The sequence below is a fragment of the Equus quagga genome, chromosome 18, assembly GCF_021613505.1.
Source record: "Equus quagga isolate Etosha38 chromosome 18, UCLA_HA_Equagga_1.0, whole genome shotgun sequence".
NCBI lineage: Eukaryota > Metazoa > Chordata > Mammalia > Perissodactyla > Equidae > Equus > Equus quagga.
The window spans coordinates 8,042,295-8,062,699 of NC_060284.1; the positions used below are offsets into that span (position 1 = coordinate 8,042,295).

The window sequence follows — 20,405 nt, forward strand, 5'->3', positions numbered from 1 at the left end:
CTGGTTCCTCTTTCTTTCCTTTGGGTTCTCAATTTTTTGTTTATTTATTCTAGGTTTCTGGTTTGTGATTGCCATGAGGTTCATATATAATAACCTATGTATATAGCAATCTGTATTAAGTTGATGGTCTCTTAAGTTTGATCTCTTGCTAAAAGCTCTACTCTTTTACTCCCCTCCTCCCACATTTTCTTTTTGATCTCATATTTAACCTCTTTTTTGTGCATGTGTATCCATTACCCTCTTATCATGGAAATAGGAAATTTTAGTACTTTTGTCATTTGACCTTCATATTTGCTTCATAGGTGGTTGATCTGCTCCTTTTACAGTACATTTGCCTTTACCAGTGATTTTATTGTTTTTTCTTGGGGGCTTTTGTGGGTAGTTTTCTTATTCCTATTTGTGGTCTTCTCTTTTCCACTTAAATAAGTCCCTTTAGCATTTCTTGTAAGGCCTGTTTATTGGTTATAAGCTCCCTTAGTTTTTGCTTGTCTGGAAAACTGTTTCTCTCTCCTTCCATTCTGAATGATAACCTTACTGAGTAGAGTATTCTTAGCTATAGGTTTTTTCCTTCCAGCACTTTGAATATATCATGCCACTCCCTTCTAGCCTGTAAGGTTTCTGCTTAGAAGTCAGCTGATAGCCTTATGGGGTTTCCTTTGTATGTAATTTGTTGCCTTTCTCTTGCAGCTTTTAAGATTCTCTTTTTCTTTAATTCTTGACATTTTAATTATAATGTGTCTTGGTGTGGGCCTCTTTGGATTCATCTTGTTTGATGCTCTCTGTGCTTCCTGTACCTGGATGTCTGTTTCCTTCCTAGATTAGGAAGTTTTCAGCTATTATTTCTTCAAATAGATTCTCTGCCCCTTTCTCTCTTCTCCTTCTGGGACACCTATAATACGGAAGTTAGTGCACTTGATGTTATCCCAGAGTCCCTTAGAGTGTCCTCCTTCTTTTTAATTCTTTTTTCTTTTATCTGTTCATCTTGGATGATTACCTGTAGTCTTTCATCCTGCTGACTGATCTGTTCTTCTGTATCATGTACTCTGCTTTTGAGTCCATTAAGTGAATTTTTCATTTCCAGTATTGTATTCTTCGTTTCTGATTGGTTCTTTTTTATATTTTCTGATTCTTTTTTGAAGTTTTCACTGAGTTCATCCATTCTTCTCCCGAGATCTGTGAGCATCCTTATGACTCTTCGTTTGTACTCTTTGTCAGGTAGAGAGTTTGTCTCTGTTTCTCTTTGTTCTTTTTCTGAGGATTTGTCCTGTTCCCTTATTTGTAACATATTCCTTTGTCTCCTCATTTTTACCTTCTCATTAGGTAAAACCTATTTCTTTTTAACTTATTTAAAATGTGTTTTATCACTTATGATCCCCAAAGCACCCATGTACTTAATTTAATTAAGTAGTAAAATGTTTTTCTTTGCTTAGTATTATCAAAATAATTTGTTCTAATCAACAACAAAAGTGTTAAAGTTATTTGTCTTTTACTTCTTTTATAATTTTGCCTAAAATTTACCATAACCCAAATTATTAAATCAGGAATTTAATAAATGTGTAATGTATCAGACTCTTTTGGTACTTAAAAGACCTCTAGTTTTGCTTTAGGTCTGCCACCAACAAACCATGTGACATTCTTATAGGTACCTAATAGCTCAGTAGAATGAGTATATTAGGAAGTATGTTTTTGCTATGAGAAATAGAATTCTGAGTAAAGGTAACTTTTTAAATAGTAGGTACATTGTTGCTCATTACAAAGTCTCAAGGTAAGCAGTTCCAGAGTTAATGGTTCAATAGCTTAATGATTTTATCAAAAGCCTGGGTTTTTTTTCTATTTGTCTATACTGCTATCCCCAGCATGTGGGCTTTCATCCTTGGACTTGTTACCTCATGATTGCACAGTGTCTGCTGCAACTCCACACATCACATTCTTCTACAACCAGGGAAAAAAGAGGAAGAAAGGAGAACGTGGAAATAGATTCTCATGCCTCCCTCTCTCTTTTTAATCAGAGAGGAAAATCTTTCTCAGAATCTCCCCCAGCAGATTCCTCTTCTTGTTCTAGAGGCCAGAACTGAATTATATGCTCAAGTCCTAGCTGCAAAGGAGGTTTGCCTAGTGACTGTTCAGCATTTCTAGTCTCTGATGCAGGGAAGGTACTCCTGCTGAGGAAGAAAAGGGGAGGAAATGACAGTTCCCTGGAAAACTAGCCATGGCTACCCTGGCAGATTCCTTTCAAAGGCCTTTATCCTCTAAAGTTCAAATTCTCTGACATCTTAGTCACAGAGCTGCATCTGTATTACACACCAGTTAGAGTATCAACAATCTGAGGCTAGATCTACTCAAAAGTGCATGAATTAATATTTAGAAAGCTCAGTGTAACAAGTAATAAGTTTTTGTATCAAGTATAGCTGGGCAGTAATGAGCCTGTGGTGTGAATGTGAGCATATCTGTTAAAGGAATTTCTTAGGAAAGGGACATGTTGTTGCTGTCTCCTGCTCGGTTATCTCCAGGAATTACAGAATGGCTTAATTCTGCCTAAGTATTTTTTTCAGTAGTATTCAGAATCTCTTCATGAGGATAGAATAGAAGTTGCAATAGTCCAGTGAAAATGAGCATCTGATTATTTTTCTTATATTATGTTTCTTATAACCTTTTGATTGGGCTGCTGCAGTGCAAGCTAGGAGCTTCCGTTTCTGCAGTGTAGCCATCCGCAGAGATAATTGTCGTAGTTCATGCTTATGTGGCACCTTTTCCCCCACAAAAAGCTCAAAAAGTCTTCAAAGTACTGTTATATCTTTGCCACATCATTGTGAGTTAGGAATGCACAATAATTTGGGGCCAGTGGGAAATTCATGTATAGAGTGAATGAACAATTGGTTCTGGTTTTAAACCCAAGAAGACTAGAGAGAGAGATGAAATTCAGGCTTCTCCTCAATATAATTAAACCTTTCATTAGAAGGAGTAGAGCATAATTTGTCTTTTAACCAGTTACTGTTCTTAAGGTTCAATTTTACACTTTAATCTATGTCATTTAATGACTATACCTTACTATATAAACTAAAGATACTCTTGAAAGGTTATTTGTGAATTTGTTTCTTCGTAAAGAATCTGTTTTTCACATTTTATGTGAAATTAAAGATAAGTAATTATAGGAAAGAAAATTTTTCCCATAAGACATCACAAAATCAGCTTAAACTTTTAAATGTTGAATATTTAAAAGGAAAAAATATTTCCTAAGGAAATACTCAAAATATATGACAGCTTGATGTAAGTTATATATTTTAAATGTTTATTCTAGTTTAAAGACTACAAGGAGGAACATCTTAATTGAGAAGCATCAACAAACTGATCTAAAAAATTGTCTTTCAATATTCTTTGATGAAATAATAGGTGTTTAGTTTGGTTACATATCTTTCTGGAAGATGCCAAGAAGTCAGTTTAGCTTTTTGGTGTTGTTGTTCCTAGGGGAAATTGAATTGAAATGATGGAGAGTACATAAATATCGTAGCTGTGACATTGGTTTAAGATATAGTAATAATCAAGGGAGAATGTTTGTATAAAACATTTGATCATAGAAATTACGTTATATCTGTCATTGGACACTAGATTTTTAATTTTTCCTGGTTTTTAAAGGTAATAAGTTTATGTTTCTTCGAAATGAGGTATGCCAGTTGCTGCATTTTTAAGTAATGTCAATTCCTGGGCTTTCTTGTCTTTAGTACCTGGGTTGTAAGGAATGATTTATTTCAAAAAATTTATAATAAAAGATTCATTTGAACACAGACTATAAGCAAAGGAAGAACATGATAATGTGGTAAAATTGGTAGGTCTAAATTATAAAATGCAAATATCCATTGAACATAGGACACAGTTAAGTAAAGTGAAAAAATAGTTTGTTCTTTCTCTAAGTTTCAGTAAGAGAGAAACATCAGATGGTAACAACTGAGGGGAGTTTTCCTCTCCTTGTGCCATGAATAGCACTAATGAGAGAGTGTTTGAGCACGTTTGAAAGACAAGTTAAAAGCTGGGATGCATAAGCCCATGCCAAAAATTTGCAGAATCCTGCAAGAGTCAGCAAACCCAAGTTACTGCACTGGGAATTTATGGAGAAGCAACAGTGCTGCCAACTTCGTGTGGCTGTAGAGGTAACTGTCCATTTAAATAAATAAAACTTCTGCATATGATGAAAGAAAATCACAGATTGTATAATTTTGTCAAAGTGACAGATGCACCAAGATATTGCATTATTTTTCTGTCATTGCTCCAACTGGAACCTTTTTCTAGATTTGTAATTGGATAAATGCCATAAAGTAATGGCATGCTAGGAAGGACTTAATTTTCATAAATACAATCAAATGACAGTATTAAGAACAAATGTACCTGGATTCCAGTAACATATACCCTAAGAAATGAGAATTTCAGATAGTACATAAATATAAATAATCTAGTGGCAATCACCTAATAATAAATATTCTCAGTCCTTAATTTATCTGTCATATCTGCATTCAAGTGTTTGAAAACTTAAATATTCTTGGGGGCCAGGTTTATATCATAAACCCATAGAGCCATCTAGATGTAAGATTTTAGGGACTGATGTAGACCAGGGATTGGAAAACTATGGCTTATGGTCCACTGTTTTTGTAAATAAAGGTTTATTGGAACACAGCCATGTCTATTTGTTAGCATATCATCTATGGCTACTTTTGCACTACAGTGGCAGAATTGAGTAGTTGAGACAGAGATCGTGTGGACCACAGAGCCCTAAACACTTTCTATCTATCCCTTTACAGAAAGTGTACTGGCCTCTGGCATAGTCTATAGTGAGCTATAGAGCAGATACTTGTCATGAATTCCTTCCATATTTAAGCAATGGTCAAGCGAAACCATTCAGGCCAGATTTAGATGATTAGCCAGTGCTGGGAAAAGAGATGATCTTATGTCAGCCTTGTCACTGACTTTCTGTGTGACCTTGAGCAAGTCACCAATTCTCCACTAGTAAGAAGCAAGCAATTCCCTTTACTGAGGTTGCAGTGCGTGAGGCCAAATGGCAAGATCAATGTGGTCTTAAAGGGGAATGTAAAAGTCGAGCCAGGGAACCACATCCAAAGCAGTCATAAATGCAAGCAGAGGCTGAAGTGAGTATTGGGAACTGAGGTGCAGAGCCTGGCAGGCCAGAGTTTCGAGCAGACAAATGAGGATGATCTGATCTAATGTAAATACTCGTAATAGAATACTTAGCTACACTCAGACCTTTGCTTTCATGGCCTAAGTACATCCATGCTTCCATGGACTGGGGGGGACAAGAACTCCATTTCGTCACCTGCGAAAAGTTCTTCAGAGTGTTCTCCTAGTCTAAGAAATGTCCTATAAGGAAGAAAAGCAAAATGTTTTTAGTTACATAAACAGGAAATAGTCTAAACTATTTCCATCTGTTAGAGAATCACAATGAACATTTGTGTATTTTATCTGAGAAGTCCTGCCAAGAAGAAACCTATTTAACATTTTTTTAAGCAAGATTTTCCAAAATCTACTGGCCATCTGAATTTTTTTTAAATCATGCAACACCTGTAAGTCCTTCGGAAAACTTTAGGAAACTCTGGCCTAGATAACCTCTTAAGTTATTTCCAACTCTGAAATCTGTCTCTAGGTATTTTAACAGCTAACTCTTAAAGAGCACTTACCATTTGTCAGGCACCATTTATGTGCTTTCCCTGTATTGGCTGTTTTAATCATCCAAATAACTCTATGATGTAAGGATTCTTATTATCATCCCCATGTTACAGATGAGAAAACTGGGGTGCAAAGATGTTCTTTAACTGGTTTAATGTCAAACGGCTAGTGAGTGGTAGAATTGGGATTCACACCCAGGTGGTCTGAATATGCCCTTAACGACTCTACATTCATAGTTTTGTTGCTATATTTCAGATATCCGAAGAAGTAAAAAATTTACCTAAATATTTCACCTAATATTTCTTTTGTTATTTGAATTTTTTAAAAACCTATTATTGGAAATGTCAGGAAGTCAACTTAACACAAGATTTAGATATCCAGGGACTGGCGAGCCTCAGCCTTATCTGCCTTTATCGTCACGCACAGTCCACAATAAGTAAGCTAATGTATGTTCATTACAGTATTCATTAAAACAGGCCTATCAGGACATCTCCTTGGCAGCTGTTAATTAATTGTAGCTGCTTCCTTGGCAACTGTTAATTAATTGTAGATGCCTGATAAAAATTGAGAAGTTTGTCTTTGTAAATATTCTAGAATTCACACTTCTCATTGGTAAAGAATCATTCATTCATGCACGTATGAATATCTTCGTTAAACAAGCACTGATTGAGAAGCTATTTATAAGATTGACAAGTTACTTGCTCTCATGAAGCATCAGTCTAGTAGGGGAGAAATAATTAGCAAACAAACAAAATATATTTTAATTTTTCAGTGTCAAATATTTAATGAAATAAATAAAAATATTAAATTAAATATTTCAATGGTAAGTATTAAGAAGAGAATGAAACAGTAATATATGAAGTGAAGATGGGAACGAGACTTTGTTTTGGGCAGTGGGGATATGAAGAGGAGACATAAGAGCTGAGTTGAGGAAAAGGAGCCAGCTCCGAGAAGATTTACGGAAAGAACATTATAGGAGGAGAAACAGCAAGGATAAAAGTAACAATCATAGAAATTTTACACATTTCTACAATTTTTACATGTGAATATAACCATAAGTTGGTAAACATCATTAAATACAAGCAAATTTCATTAGAACTTGTTCCTTTGTATAACTAGGTGAACTTACAAATGAATCTAAATAATCAGCAAGATGAAGATCAAATTACCAGCATTACTGATGAAGAATGTGGCCCAAACTTGTGCCCAAGTCCTGATATCGGCTCCCTGACCTCTGGTGGTGATCATAGCTTAAAGGCTAGCCATTTGTAAGGGGAATTCACACTAGTTGGATTCCCATGTAGGGACAGAGAGATGGGCCTCAGACCCACATGCGTTTACTGTAAAGAGTGAGGAGCAGAGGCAAGTGAGCGCATCCCTCAAGCAGGCTGGCTCAAATTGCGTAAGGACAGGCCACATGGGAACCCGCCAAATAGAGTGAGGAGGTAAACAAATGGAATAAGATGCTCACCCTCCAACTAGACAGTAAAGAGAGGAGATAAAGGCCTGAAGTATTCCTCTAGCACAGTAGATCTCAACTAGAGGCAATTTTGTCCCCAACCCCAACCCAGGAGACATTTGACAATGTCTGGAGACATTTTGGTTGTGAAAACTGCAGAGTGCTACTGATATTTGGTGGGTAGAGGCCTTGCATGCTGACAAACATCCTGCAGTGCACAAGATAGCTGCATCCCAGAAGTCCCCTTATCCAACCATGAGGGTAGAGCAATAAACTCTAATGGGAATTTTTAGAGTTTCTTCACTTTTACATCCTTTAAAGATATGTGTTAGCATTGTGGATTTAAGCTACAGTCTCAGAAAAAACCTCAGCTTCAGATGTACTTTTTTAGTATTTTCATTGTTTCTTGTCACATGTGCAAATATATGTGATTCATTTGAAAGGTTCTCCAAAACCCAGCTCAGATGTCACCTCTTCTTAAAGTTTTCCGTAATCACTGAACTGTTAGGTGTTCCTTCTTCTGTGCTCCTATGGCAATCTATACATGTTTTCCTCCTAGCGCTTATCACCCTGTGAAGTAATTATTCATTTAAAAGTCATTCCATTTAGAAAATAAGTCTTTCCGGGTAGAGACTGTGTAGGATGTGCTAAACATCCTACAAGGCACACAATAAGCCCCTATGAAAAAGAATTAACAGGTCCAAACATGCCAATAGTGCCACAATTAAGAAACCCTACTTCCCAGAAATCTTTGTAGCTCCAGTGCCCACACAGTGCCCGCCATAAGAAGCCATAAGAAGTGAATGAATGAATGCTCACAAAGAACACTAGTAACATAAAAATACCATGAGTTCTATTTTATTTTTCTGACAAAGTCTTACTTGTTTGTATCCTGATGAAATTAAAAACCTCTTACATAGGTTCATCTAAAAGGAACTTTTTTTGGACAATCTGGCAGAATGATTATAGTTTAGCACTAGCACATGAACAGGAAAAGCAATAGGCTGCATTCCAGACTGTCTAAAATCTTATAGTAATGACAGTCAATTTGAAAGGTGTAAAATGTAAGAAATGATATTGAATGGCATATTCAAAAAGTAGAAATAAGAATACAATTTTTTAAAGATATGTAAGAAATCATATTGGAACCATAATTCCCAAAACAGAAGTAAAACTTTAAGGATGGAATGAAAATTTGGTGACAGTAATTAAACATTGATGGAAACTAGGATCATAAAAATGAAAAGTGATAAAATTAAAATAGAAGACAACATATTTTGACATTTTGATTGATATTTTAACAGTACTTAAATAAGCTTCAGGAAATAGTTTAGACAACCTCATAGGAAAGCCTTTTTTGTTGTTGTTCAGGAACAAGCAAAAGGAAAAATGTCCATTCAAATGAATGGCAAAGGAATGATAGGAAGCTGTGTTATAAATTTAAGATATCAATTTATGAATTTATGAACCAAATGTTTCAAAAGCAGTAGCCTAAGACCAGGATGGGAAAAGAAAAAGGCTTAGAGGTGACATAGAGATTATCTATTCCACCAAAAAGAATCAAAGTTAAACTACACTAATAGAAACAAAAGAAATGGTTTCTTTATACATTGTCTTGGTCAGCCCACATCTAAAGAATAGTGTTCAATTCTGAGTGCGCCATGGCCCTCAGAGATGGGAAATGTTTCAGGTTCTGTGGTCCATATGGTCTCCGTCTCATTGCTCAGTTCTGTCATTGCAGTGGAAAACAGCCATAGGTAATATGTTAACAAATGGGCATGACTGTGTTCCAGTAAAGCTTTATTTACAAAAACAAGGGTGCCAGATTTGGATCTGGCCATTTGGAAGAGAAGCATTGATAAAGGTGATCAGGGTGTTTAGGGAGTCTGAAAACCGTGTCACACAAAGGATTATATATTTAGCCAACAAAAAAGGTAAATCACATAACTAGTAAACTTTGCTCAAGGACACTCAAGTACAAGATATCATTCATTTCTTTATTTAACAAAATTAATTTTGTCTTGGTCTTCAACCACTATGGCTAGAAAAAAAATCTATTTCAGGTTTATATGATACCCTTTTGGGGGGTTAGTGAGAACTGCAGAGTTCATAGAATCCAGGAAATTGTGGAAAGTCTTCTGGTCTTCAGTTCATGGTGATTCTCACTAGAATATTTTTTTTGCCTAAGGCTACACAAGTCAAATGCCAGTGGCTCTGCTACTCCTGTGGTCATTTCTCATTCACTTGCCATGTTTGGTCACTTGGTCCTTCCTCTTGGCTCCCCAAGCTATGGTGTTCATTGTTTGTTGGGCATGTGCTGGGAACAAAGTTTGAGAGAATCTGCCACTCCCCAATATTCCCCGGTTCAGAGGAAAATCTAATTCTCTCTTCATGGGGCCCAGCCACTGACACCCCTTTCCCTAGAAGCATCTATTCAGTCATATAGATTTGGCAAAAGACAAGGCAGATGTTCTCCTTACAATTCTTACCAAGGTTTCATAACCATCTTTGGTCTGTGGTGCTACCACACAAACCCTTCTGGGAGCCTTGAAACATACTTTAAGGTCTGGGGAAAGGAGGCATATACATATGAAAAACTAACAATTCAAGAAAGTAAGTGGTGAATGCCAAGTAAATCATGGAAAGAAGTTAAATGGTGTATGAGTTAAAAAGGAGAGAGAATTTTCAGATGGAATAGACAAGAAACATCACTTATTTATTTTTCAGATCTCTATTTCCAGTCAAGACCTTTTACCTGAGCTCTAGACACACACACATTTTCTCCTAGTATGAGTCTCTCACAGCCACCTCAAAGTCACTATAGTAGTTAAAATAGAATTCACTCCATCCAACCTCTCTTCACCTTAGATTTATTCCATTCCAATATTCCTACACTGCTACTCAATCCAGAAACTATCTTTAATACTTTCCTCTCCTTTCCCTCCCACATCCAATCAGTCATCATCATTACCAAGTTGTGTCTTCACCAATGCATCTCTCATAATATCCACCATATCATCCATACTGCCATTGTCTTATTTCTGGCCCCAATTATATCCCATATGGATTTCAGGACAGTCTTTTCTTTGGCTTCTTGGCTAGCACATCCTCTCCCCATTTCCTACACCATTCCAAACTGCCAAAGTGCGCTTTCTAAAATACAAATCTGACATATTTTTGCTATCTAAATCTTAAAGGTTCCATTGATTTCGAACTCAAACTCCTTGGCTTGACGTGGATGATCTGGCCCTAGCCTACAGATTATTTCTTATTTCTTACTATTTTCCTTATTTCTTACTGTTCTTACTAACCTGCAGTTCCTTGAATGGGCCATGATATCTTTCAACTCACCCCTTTGACATTTCCTCCCAAAGAATCCATCTCTTCTAATTCTGTAGCCTGAGCAACTACTCGAAACCAAAGTAAAGCGACAGTAGGGCCTCCTGTTTTTTCCTCCCACTTCTCAAGGCTGAAAAAGTACATCTCCTCTGTGCTCTTAGAAACCTACATATATATTTTCTATGGCATTTACTCTATTGGGTAACCTGATAACCCTAAAACTGGAGAGAGATGAGGAAATCAATGTATTTGTGTTATTGAATAAATAGTACTGAGAAATGTACAGGTAAAGTCATATTGAATGGAAAAAAGAGCTTTAGCAAAGGCTTAAAACAGAAAGCTGATCTTCTCAAAGTCACCACTAATCTCCAGGTTGTTAAATCAAGTGGTCAGTTCTCAGATCTATCGGCAGTTTTTGTCACAATTTGTCATTTCCTTCACCTTAAAACACCTTTTCACTTGGCTTCTGGGACTCCACACTCTTCTGGTTTTCCGCCTATGTCCCTAATCACTTCTCCAGCTTGTTCTTTGGCTTGTCGTCATGCTCTTTTAGACTTACTATCTTCTCATCTACACTCACTCCCTTGATAACTTCATACTCTTGAAACTTGTTGCCACCTCTATGCTGACCATGCTCAAGTTCTCTCTCTTGCGTGGACTTCTTCCCTGAACTCCAGACTTGTGTGTATAACTGCCTGCTTGACATCTGAGTTGACTTTAAAATGGAAATTTCAAATTTAATATTTCTTTTTTCTGTCAACTGTAAGAGGTATAATTGACAAATAAAATTGTAGGATACTTAAAGTGTACATAGTGATGATTTAATATATGTATACATTGTGAAAGGCTTCTTTCCATCTCGTTAATTAACACATCCATCAACTCAGGTATTTATCTCTTTGGTGGGGTGGCAGGGGTGAGAACATTTAAAATCAAACCTCTGATCAACCCCACCCTGCCCCACCCTGTCTTCTCCATCAGTCAGTTGCAACTTCATCCTTGTAGTTGCTCAGACCAAAACACACTTTGTCACATTTGACTCCACTTTCTCCTCCCCACAGCCACTTCAGCAACAAAACATTCAGTTCTAATCTTAAATACATCCAAAATCCAACCACTTCTCACCACCTCCACTACCACCACCCTGCTCCAAACCCCCATCATTTCTCATTTGGCTTATTCCGTTAGCCTCATGCCTGATCTCTTGGTTTCTACCGTTGTTCTCCTCAGTCTGTTTACAAGCCTGCAATGAAAGATGTCCTTTTAGAATAAGTCACTTCAGTCGTACCCTTCATCACAGCCTTTCAGTGACCCTCCATCTTGCTCAGAATCAAAGGCAAAGTCTCTACATTGGGCTATAAGACCCATATTATCTAACTCCCCATTATCATCGTGTTACTCCCCTCTCCCTCACTCTGCTTCAGCCACACTGGTAACCCAGGATGTCTGCAAGCAAGCCACATGTCCTTGCTTTAGAATCTGTGCACTAGCATGCTCCTTCATTTCCTTTAAGCCTTGGCTCAAATTTCATCTTCTCGGTAACACCTTTCCTGATCACCCTATTAAAAATTGCAGTCATGTTATATGAATTCTTCCTACCTTCCTCTTCTGTTTAGGTTTTCTCCATAGTCCTTATAACCTTTAGTGTATTATTTTATTTTACTTAATTATTTTATTTATTGTAATTCTCTTCCCTACTGGAATGTAAAGTCCTTTTGAGCAGGAATTTTTGTTACTTTTATTCAATACTATACCCCAGACTCCAGAAGATTGTCTAACACATAAGAATCTTTCAATAACAGTTGCTGAGTTAAAGAAAGAGTACAGATGTTTTCGCATGTCTGAGTGCCTGACAGTGTCTGGATTACAGAAGTATTTCATTTACTGCTCATAATAGCCCTATAAGAGAATTACTACAACCATTTTAAAGATGAAGGAACTAAAATTTCTAAGATTTGAGTCAATAATGCCTCCAAAATTTCTGTTTAGTCAAGACTTGAGGACAGCATTCTGGTCAGTGGGGAAATAAAAAACTTGAAACTCAGAAAAACACTGTCTTTTCTTATGTTGTATGTTATACTTAAGAATGGCTTGATAAATGCAGATGGCACATGGGATGGGCTAGGTTACCTCTAACTCTTCTCCAAGGGTTTACAGCTGTTCAGAGCTACAGCAGCACTCAAGCCAATATGTCCAGGAGACAATGAGTAACAGAAGTTCACTTAGCGAAGTAGAAAATGATAAGATTGATGATGACATTGTGGCCATATTGTGGGATTTTAGAATGCTTTACTAAGAATTTGGTTCATCCATTGGTTCCCAAACCTGAGGTGATTCTTAAAAATATAGATTTGAAGCCCCACCCTGCACCTCCTTCTGGTATAGATATTTAACAAGCTTCCCAGGTTTTCATTAAGCAGCCAGCCTTGTACTCCAACCATAGACTGGCATTTGGGAACATGGTAAGCTACTACAGGTGTTCAGGTGGCAGTGTGCATACATTACTGTATATTTGCAGTTTAATTCTTGATGAAAAACACCCTCATTTCTCTGCATTATACGCCCAGGTAAAGCTGACGGGGGTGGGTGGAATGTCTTCTGGAACAATGTGTCATACACTGCCTCACAATATTATTTTTCTCCATCTGTTATAGGTCGATGCACAAACTGGCCCAGTTGGAAAGACTTGACCTAGGCAATAATGAGTTCAGTGAGCTGGTAAGCAAACGCATTTTCTAAACTTGATAATTACACCGCAGGAGATTATTTCTTTTGTTCTGTCTTTATAACCCCAGGTAGTACATCATCAGGTGCACATTTGCATTTGCTAAATATAAAAACAAAATAAGATTTGGAAATTAAAGTGATTGGCTATATAGTAAACCACAGAGAACTAAATAATATTAAGATTCACTAAAAAAAAAAAAAGATTCATGCAAATTGAGAGTTTTGAGCACCAACTGTGTGGCAGGCACCATGTTCAATGTGTTACATATGTTATCTCATTTAATCCTGATTTGACATGTTGCCATGTGAACTGAAAATTAGCTCAAAGTGCTCGCCGATTTGCATAGTTTTTATGTGGTTGAACAGGAATTCAGCCATGACTTGATTAAGTCAGAGTCCACACCTTGAAGACTTCTACTTTGGAAGCTGCTTAGTCATGCAGCCCGAGAGGAGTGGCCATGGCCTTTTATTTCTAATTGTATTGAAAGTGTCTTTTGAGTGAACTCGTATTCCAACCTCACTGCCAGCACAGTTGGCAGAATTCTGACTGCTCCTTTCAGGCTTAAGTTTTCTGTAAAATTTACCTGAAGATCAAAATCTCAGATGAAAATTAGAAAGCAAATACCCCTTTACAAGCAGACTCAGCTTTCTTTATTCAGAAGTCTTCCACTTGAACATCTTCAAATTTCAAAAATCCAGTTCATCTAAAATGTATTTTAACTATTTTTAAATTAAAACATGTGAGTAATCAGCTTTTCTCTCTCAGCTATGTTGCTAGCTCTGTAACATTGTGCAAATTACTTAACCTCTCTCAGCCTCATTTTCCTTTTCTATAAAATGGAGATTGTGATTCCTCCCTCACAGGGCTTGTATGAGAATTCAGTGAGATAATGCATGTACAGGACTTGGAAAAAAGTGACTCTCAGGGAATGCCATTGTACACAGGTGACAGAGTATAATTCACACTACATCTTGAATGTGCAAAGAAAATTAACTTGTTTTACTTTGGCCATAACTAATCTGGTCATTATCTCTGCCTCTATCAGTTGTTTATTGAGGGTAAAAACTGACTTTTATTCTTCTGTGATTAAAAGTTTAGTTTGATCTTAAAAGTTACATGGTCCCTTTGGGTTGTGTTCATCTTCCTTGCATAAAAATTCCCTGTGTCTCATGTATCCTCGCATCTCCCCTCCTTCTCTCCTTAAAATGGAATTTGAGTATGTGCAAAGGAGCTACATGTCTTTCTGACATGAGGGAAAGGGACTCCCTGGCCTCAAGCTGGTTTTCAGAAGTGGGCTGGGAGCACGTGCTGGGCTCTGGGCTGATGTCTGCAGCTGATACTGCCTCCTGTGTTAAATCTGTGGTTCTGAACCCATAGTCAGTTCTTTGGGCTCAGGCAATACTTCCTGGGTCCACGGCCATCTCCCTCTTGCTAGCATTGCCACCGCTCAGCTATCGTTGCGTGTTCATGCATCAGTCTCTGCCCTGTCTTCTCTCCAACACCAGGCTTGGCAGTCTGTCCCTGGTGTCTGTGTAAAAGGAACCTCACCAGCCATGACCCCAATAGCGGCCTCATAGCCAGTCTATAGACTTGCAGAGTCCACATAAGTTACAAACTGAGAGAGGTCCAGAAAAATGAACTTCAGAGCCTCCCTCTGCCTGCTACTTTGCATTGCCAAGCTTGCTTTGCTTTGGATGCACCCAACCTTGTTAGGGGGCAACTTGCAAGGTGGCCTCAGCACAGATGTTAGGGCAAGAGGGCCCAGTACATAGTCTAATGAACCTCTGGTGTTTTTAAAGGAGGTATATTTATTCATGTAAGTAGAGAGATTGGTAAGGGTGGTGAGTAACAGTGGCAAAACTAGTTTATACTGGTTGTTTTAAAATTAGTTGTTGAGAAGCCAGGATCTACCCATCTTCCATGAAGAGATGTAGCTTGTCCTAGAACATAGACAGTGGATTCAGACAACTGAGGTTTGCCTCTCAACTCCATCCCTCGTTAGCTGGGCACTTTGGGTCTGCAGCTCATGCTCTAGCTTCAGCTCCCTTTTCAATAAAATAAGGATATCAATCCCATCTATCTCATAGGCTTTTTGAGAGAATTTCATGCAAGCGATCTATGTTATATAATATATGTCTCAGTGACTTTCAATTCTGTCAAGTATATCATCTTGCAAGCCTTTTATATGGATAGTTTCTGAATCAATATTTTGCTGTAAATATTTGGATCAACAAAGATAAATAGAGTGTGTTTATTTTTTGAAAATAGACTTAAGTAAAGTAAATTTAAAATACATGTATTTTAACAATGCTTTGTGATGTCTAAGAAATCATCATCTGAGCAGAAGCATTTTTTGCTTTTGAACTCCCAGTATTCCATGCTAGTCACAAAATAAGTCTCTCTAATTTTTCTTTTCTTTTTTTTTTTTTTTTTTTGCATTTAACCTAGAACCCTGTATTTGATAGTAGTCAGTTATTTGGTAAGGTGCCACAGGGGGAGTAGTATAATTATGGAACTTCACATTTCTAATGTTATTTACTTTTAATCAAATGTCTGGCTTTCATTAGTCATATGTGTGGGACTAGCTGTTGTTTCTCTGATGGTAAAAACTTTTAATAAGAAAATAAGAGAATTTGCTCTGATGAGAGGCCTCTAGAAACAATGTCAAATGGAGGACAGAGGATTAAATTCCATTCTGTAGCTATATATTGACACCTCGGTGATTACTGTTAGATGATTCATTTTGCATGATGTGGTAACGAGACAGATGTGGAGAGAAGATGACAATAGTAAAAAAAAAATCTTAGAATGTGGAAGCCTAATGAAGAGAACGGAAATTTACTTGCTTGAGAAGCAATGCAAATATCCCAAATGAGATTTGAAGTAGAAATATCTACTTATGGATGTCTTTGTGATCATGAAAAATTCTAAACAAAAGGAATTATCTTATGTTTCTAACAGCAGTAACCACCAGAAGATGCTGGGCAAAGTTCTGGGACTATGATAGATTCCTAAAGCTTTTCTGTAAATTGTTTCTTTCATGGCTTTTTTTGTCAATATAAAATTAAGAAATGTTCATTTAAAAAAAATTAGAAAGTTAAAAGAAGTGTATCATGGATGATAGTAAAAGTCATCCATACTCTCACCCCCTTATGTAACTGTTGTTAATATCTTTTGGTATGCTCTTCCTCCCCTCCTTTGTTTTCTTATTATGAGGCCAAATGAATATTATTTGGGGCCAGGTCAGAGATGGGATACTGTTAGGTTGATGTGTGGATTTGGATGACCTCAATCAAAAATTCTCTGTTCCCTCTGGGTGGAATAGCCTCCTAACTGTCACAGAATAATCAGGAATGTCCCAATGTCATAGGATGGTCAAGGACACTAAAACAGATTCAGTGATTGTCATGGGGCCTAGAAGCTGTGTGGTAGGTTTATATTTCAGGTATGTATAGCTCTAACCAATGAACGAAGAGTCCCTATTGGTACTGAACTGGTGGAGGAAATAATGAAGCCCCCAAAAGCAAATCACCGAGAATGAGAAGAATACTGGAGAATGAAGCAGATTGAGCAGCAGAGCCCAAAGGAGATGGGATGGGTGGATCCAGAAAAGTGTGAGACCATAGGCGACCATCCCCCTGATCTAACCCCAGCTTCCAGCTTCCTCACTCCCTCCCTCCACCCATTCCTGCCCTGGAAAAGAGGACTGTGGCATAAAAGAAAGTGTCACTTAGAGCCCCCAACACATCTGCTAATAGAAACCTTCATCAAAAGACCAGTCATAAGAAGCAAAATAAGAAAGCTTTTCTGCAAGCCAGCAAGAGAAAATTGCTCCACCAAGAGGAGGCTAACCAGCAGACTGGGAAGTGGTCTGTGTGCGGTTTAGAGTTCAGGAATTCAAAGGAGGCAGGCAGCAGCATGGGTGACAACCCAGTGACAACAAGGTGACAATGGGCAGCAGAAAAGGAAGACAGGGATTACAGTGGTCATGGAAGCAGCATCTCCTGTTACATGGGAGATTCCCCTTGTCTTCACCACACCCCCCACCCCGCCCTTCCTCCCCGCTCCCCTCCCACTACCCCCTCCCCCGCCACAAACGGACTCCTAAAAGGGGTAACTGGGGAGGAGGACCCCAAGAAAGGCCCAGTTTCCTGATCTGCAATTCAAGCAGGAGGGAGATCCAAGAAATGAGGTTTGAAATTTTACTGTAACTATGACATAAAATATGCTGTTTATATGTGTCTATGTAGAGGTATTTCTATTTACAAAATTGGAATTGTAGTGTGCATTCCATTTTGCATTAATGCATGATTAGCAAATTCAAATAGATTCTTTACAGACGTTGTAAGTTATAAGCTTTCTCTGCAGCTGAATTAAGAAGACTATCAAATAATAGCTACAAAGTAAATAGTGAGTTAAAGCTTGAATTTAAGAAAAAACAAAATTAAAGAGACTTGAAATTTTATTATATCGAATTTGAAAATATATAAAATAATATGTGGAATATATGTTTAAGTTACAAAGCATACCAAAACGTATCCCTGTGAACCCACCACCGTACCCTTGTGAACTAGAACCTTGCCCGTGCTCACAGCCCCCTGTAGGCTCTGACCTAACTCTGCCTGATTCCATCACAGCGGTAACAGCACTCCTGAATTTTGTTTAACATTTCCTACATTTGTTTGTATCTCTAAAACATTATGTCATTTCACTTTGCTTGTTCTCAAGCTTTCTAAAAATATGACTATACCACAACTTATTTATCGTTTCTTTTCTTCATGGATAGGCATTTTTGTCTGGTTTTTTATTGCATTGCTGCTATGAATATTCCTATAAGTGCACATGTGCGAGAGTTCATCTAAGGCATATATTTAGAAGGAGAATTTCCTGGTCATAAGTTGCACACATATTCAACTCAAAAAGTATTTTTTTTTCAGTTATTAACCAGCAATATGTAAGAGTTTCCATGCTTCACACCTTAATCTACACTTGATACTGTCAGATTTCTTATTTTTTCCAGTATAATATAGGCTGTAAAATGGCATGTCATTATGATCTTAATTTGCATATCCCTGATTTCTAATGTCAATGACAATTTTTCCGTGTTGTAGCAAACATTGTTTCCTCTTCTGTGAAATGCTTGGTTAGGTATTTTTGCCCATTTTTCTATTGATTGTCTTTTTTTTGTAAATTTACAGGGATCTTTTATATATATTGTCATTAAGATTGTTCTTTGCTACTAGTTTGGAAAGATACTCTTTACTAGGTTTAGAACATACCTTCCTATTTCTAAGAAAATTTATCGTGAAGAGATGCCAAACTCTGTAAAATAGTTTTTCTGCACTTATTGAGTGCATTTTTCCCTCTTTAATCTGTTAATGCTGGGAATTACGTAGAGTTTCTAATGTAAAACCACCTTTGCATCTCTGAAATAGATTCAACATGATTATCATGACCTTCTACATAAACTATATTCAGTTCAGTCCTGTCTGGGATTTTTTTAAATCTATGCTCGTGCATGAGATTTGTGTACATTACTCTTGTGTACTTTCTCTGTCTGTGGCTTCATGTTTTTCATCACATTTGGAAAATTATCAGTCCTTATCTCCCCACATGTAACCTTTTATCTATATATTTTGTCTCTCCTTCTGGAATTTGGATTAAATATGAATATGAATATGATATCATAAGTGATTTTAAAATGCTATTTTAATTATTTTGCAAGTTTTTTCTGGAAAAGTAGCCAGATAAGGTATAGTTTTAAAATTTTTATGTCATATCCTTAAAGAAAATCTTTCTGCCTCTGTACCTAAAATTATCCAGTATTCATTCTTCAGAATTTGAGGCATGATGATGAGGTCATTTTAAGAATATCTCAATTCTTTGAACTATTTAATGTGGCAGATACTGACAGAGATATTTCTAAATTATAGGCCACTCAAATTCTGGATTAAAGAACAAAAAATGGATTTTAAAAAACAAAACACCTAAATGACAGCAACAAAAATATTTAAAGAGCAAAAAAGAATTATTTTATGTAATGAAAAACATTTGATTTCTTAAACATAATGAAAAGATGGATTGAATTTAAAAGTTCAAAGAATTCATTAGGAAATGAGTAGTATCATTATAACTGTCTTATATTTGAAATGATATGTCTAGCAGTCTTTATAAAAAGGTTTCAAAAAATTCAGCCATCTATGGACTGGATTAGAGGATTTACATTCTATAAAACTTCTGTATAGAAAAGCTTAAAAAATATTCTGTACTCTACAAACCACCATTTCAAATGCTTTGTAAGGCTACAGATCACAATAAACAAGAATTTCTGATCTCAATATTCAAACTGAATTAGTTTCTGTCGACTTTTCTCACTTTATTTTAGAGTAAAACCAAAATTTCAAATAGGTATATAAAAAATGGAGAGACTCTGAGCAATATAGCTGAGAAAAAATGCCAGTAGTTATATAGAATATGTTTGGGCTTTATAAATAATAGGAATGTGTTTTCATAGAAATTTGAAACAGTTGAGCACTTAAACCATTTTAACTTGTAATTTGAATTGATTAGAATTAAATTAAACTCATTCTACTCAAAGTGTAGCAGCCAATGGTTTCACCTCCCTACGTCACCCAAGGTGTGCTCATTTTTAATTACCTAGGATGCGTGTATACCTGAAGCAAGCACTACAGTTTTATATATCTGGTAGTGTCCTTTGTACATAATTATAGTGTAGGTTTGCCACACCAACTAATCAAATTTTGTCCATTATTCTTTGAGTACAGCTTATAAAAAAGAACAAAATAAACTTCAGTTTCTCATCATATTACTGGCCATCCCATTTTTAGGGAAAAGAGTTGAAACATCCTAATTCTTAATTCTTCTATTTTCTGCATTTGTAAAACTACTGAGTCTGTAGATTATCTATCTACCTATCTATCTATATCACAGACATTGCCAGAGGTTATTATATCAAGAGAAACTTGAGAAATGTAATAACTTGAAAAATTGTTGGAGATACATCAGTTTCTGTATCAGTTAAGGTCCAGCCAGGGGGTAGAAACTCTATCGGTTATTTAACACAGAAAGTTTAATATAAGAGGTATTAATCATGTATTAGAAAACTGAAAGGGCAAAAAGGGGACACTGGAGGATCACAGAGGTAACAACTCTGAGAAGCAGAGTAGGGAAGAAGCGGCAGACGGCAGT

At 36.8% G+C, this 20,405-nt stretch overlaps 1 protein-coding gene across 1 annotated transcript in view; it reads left to right on the plus strand.

Moving 5' to 3' along the window:
- LRRC7 (leucine rich repeat containing 7) overlaps positions 1-20,405 on the plus strand; it is a 392,875-nt gene that overhangs the window by 211,820 nt on the left and 160,650 nt on the right. Inside the window, exon 7 of the mRNA XM_046645726.1 lies at positions 13,123-13,186. Within this exon, the coding sequence (XP_046501682.1) occupies positions 13,123-13,186 (64 nt within the window). The remainder of the gene's footprint in view (positions 1-13,122; positions 13,187-20,405) is intronic.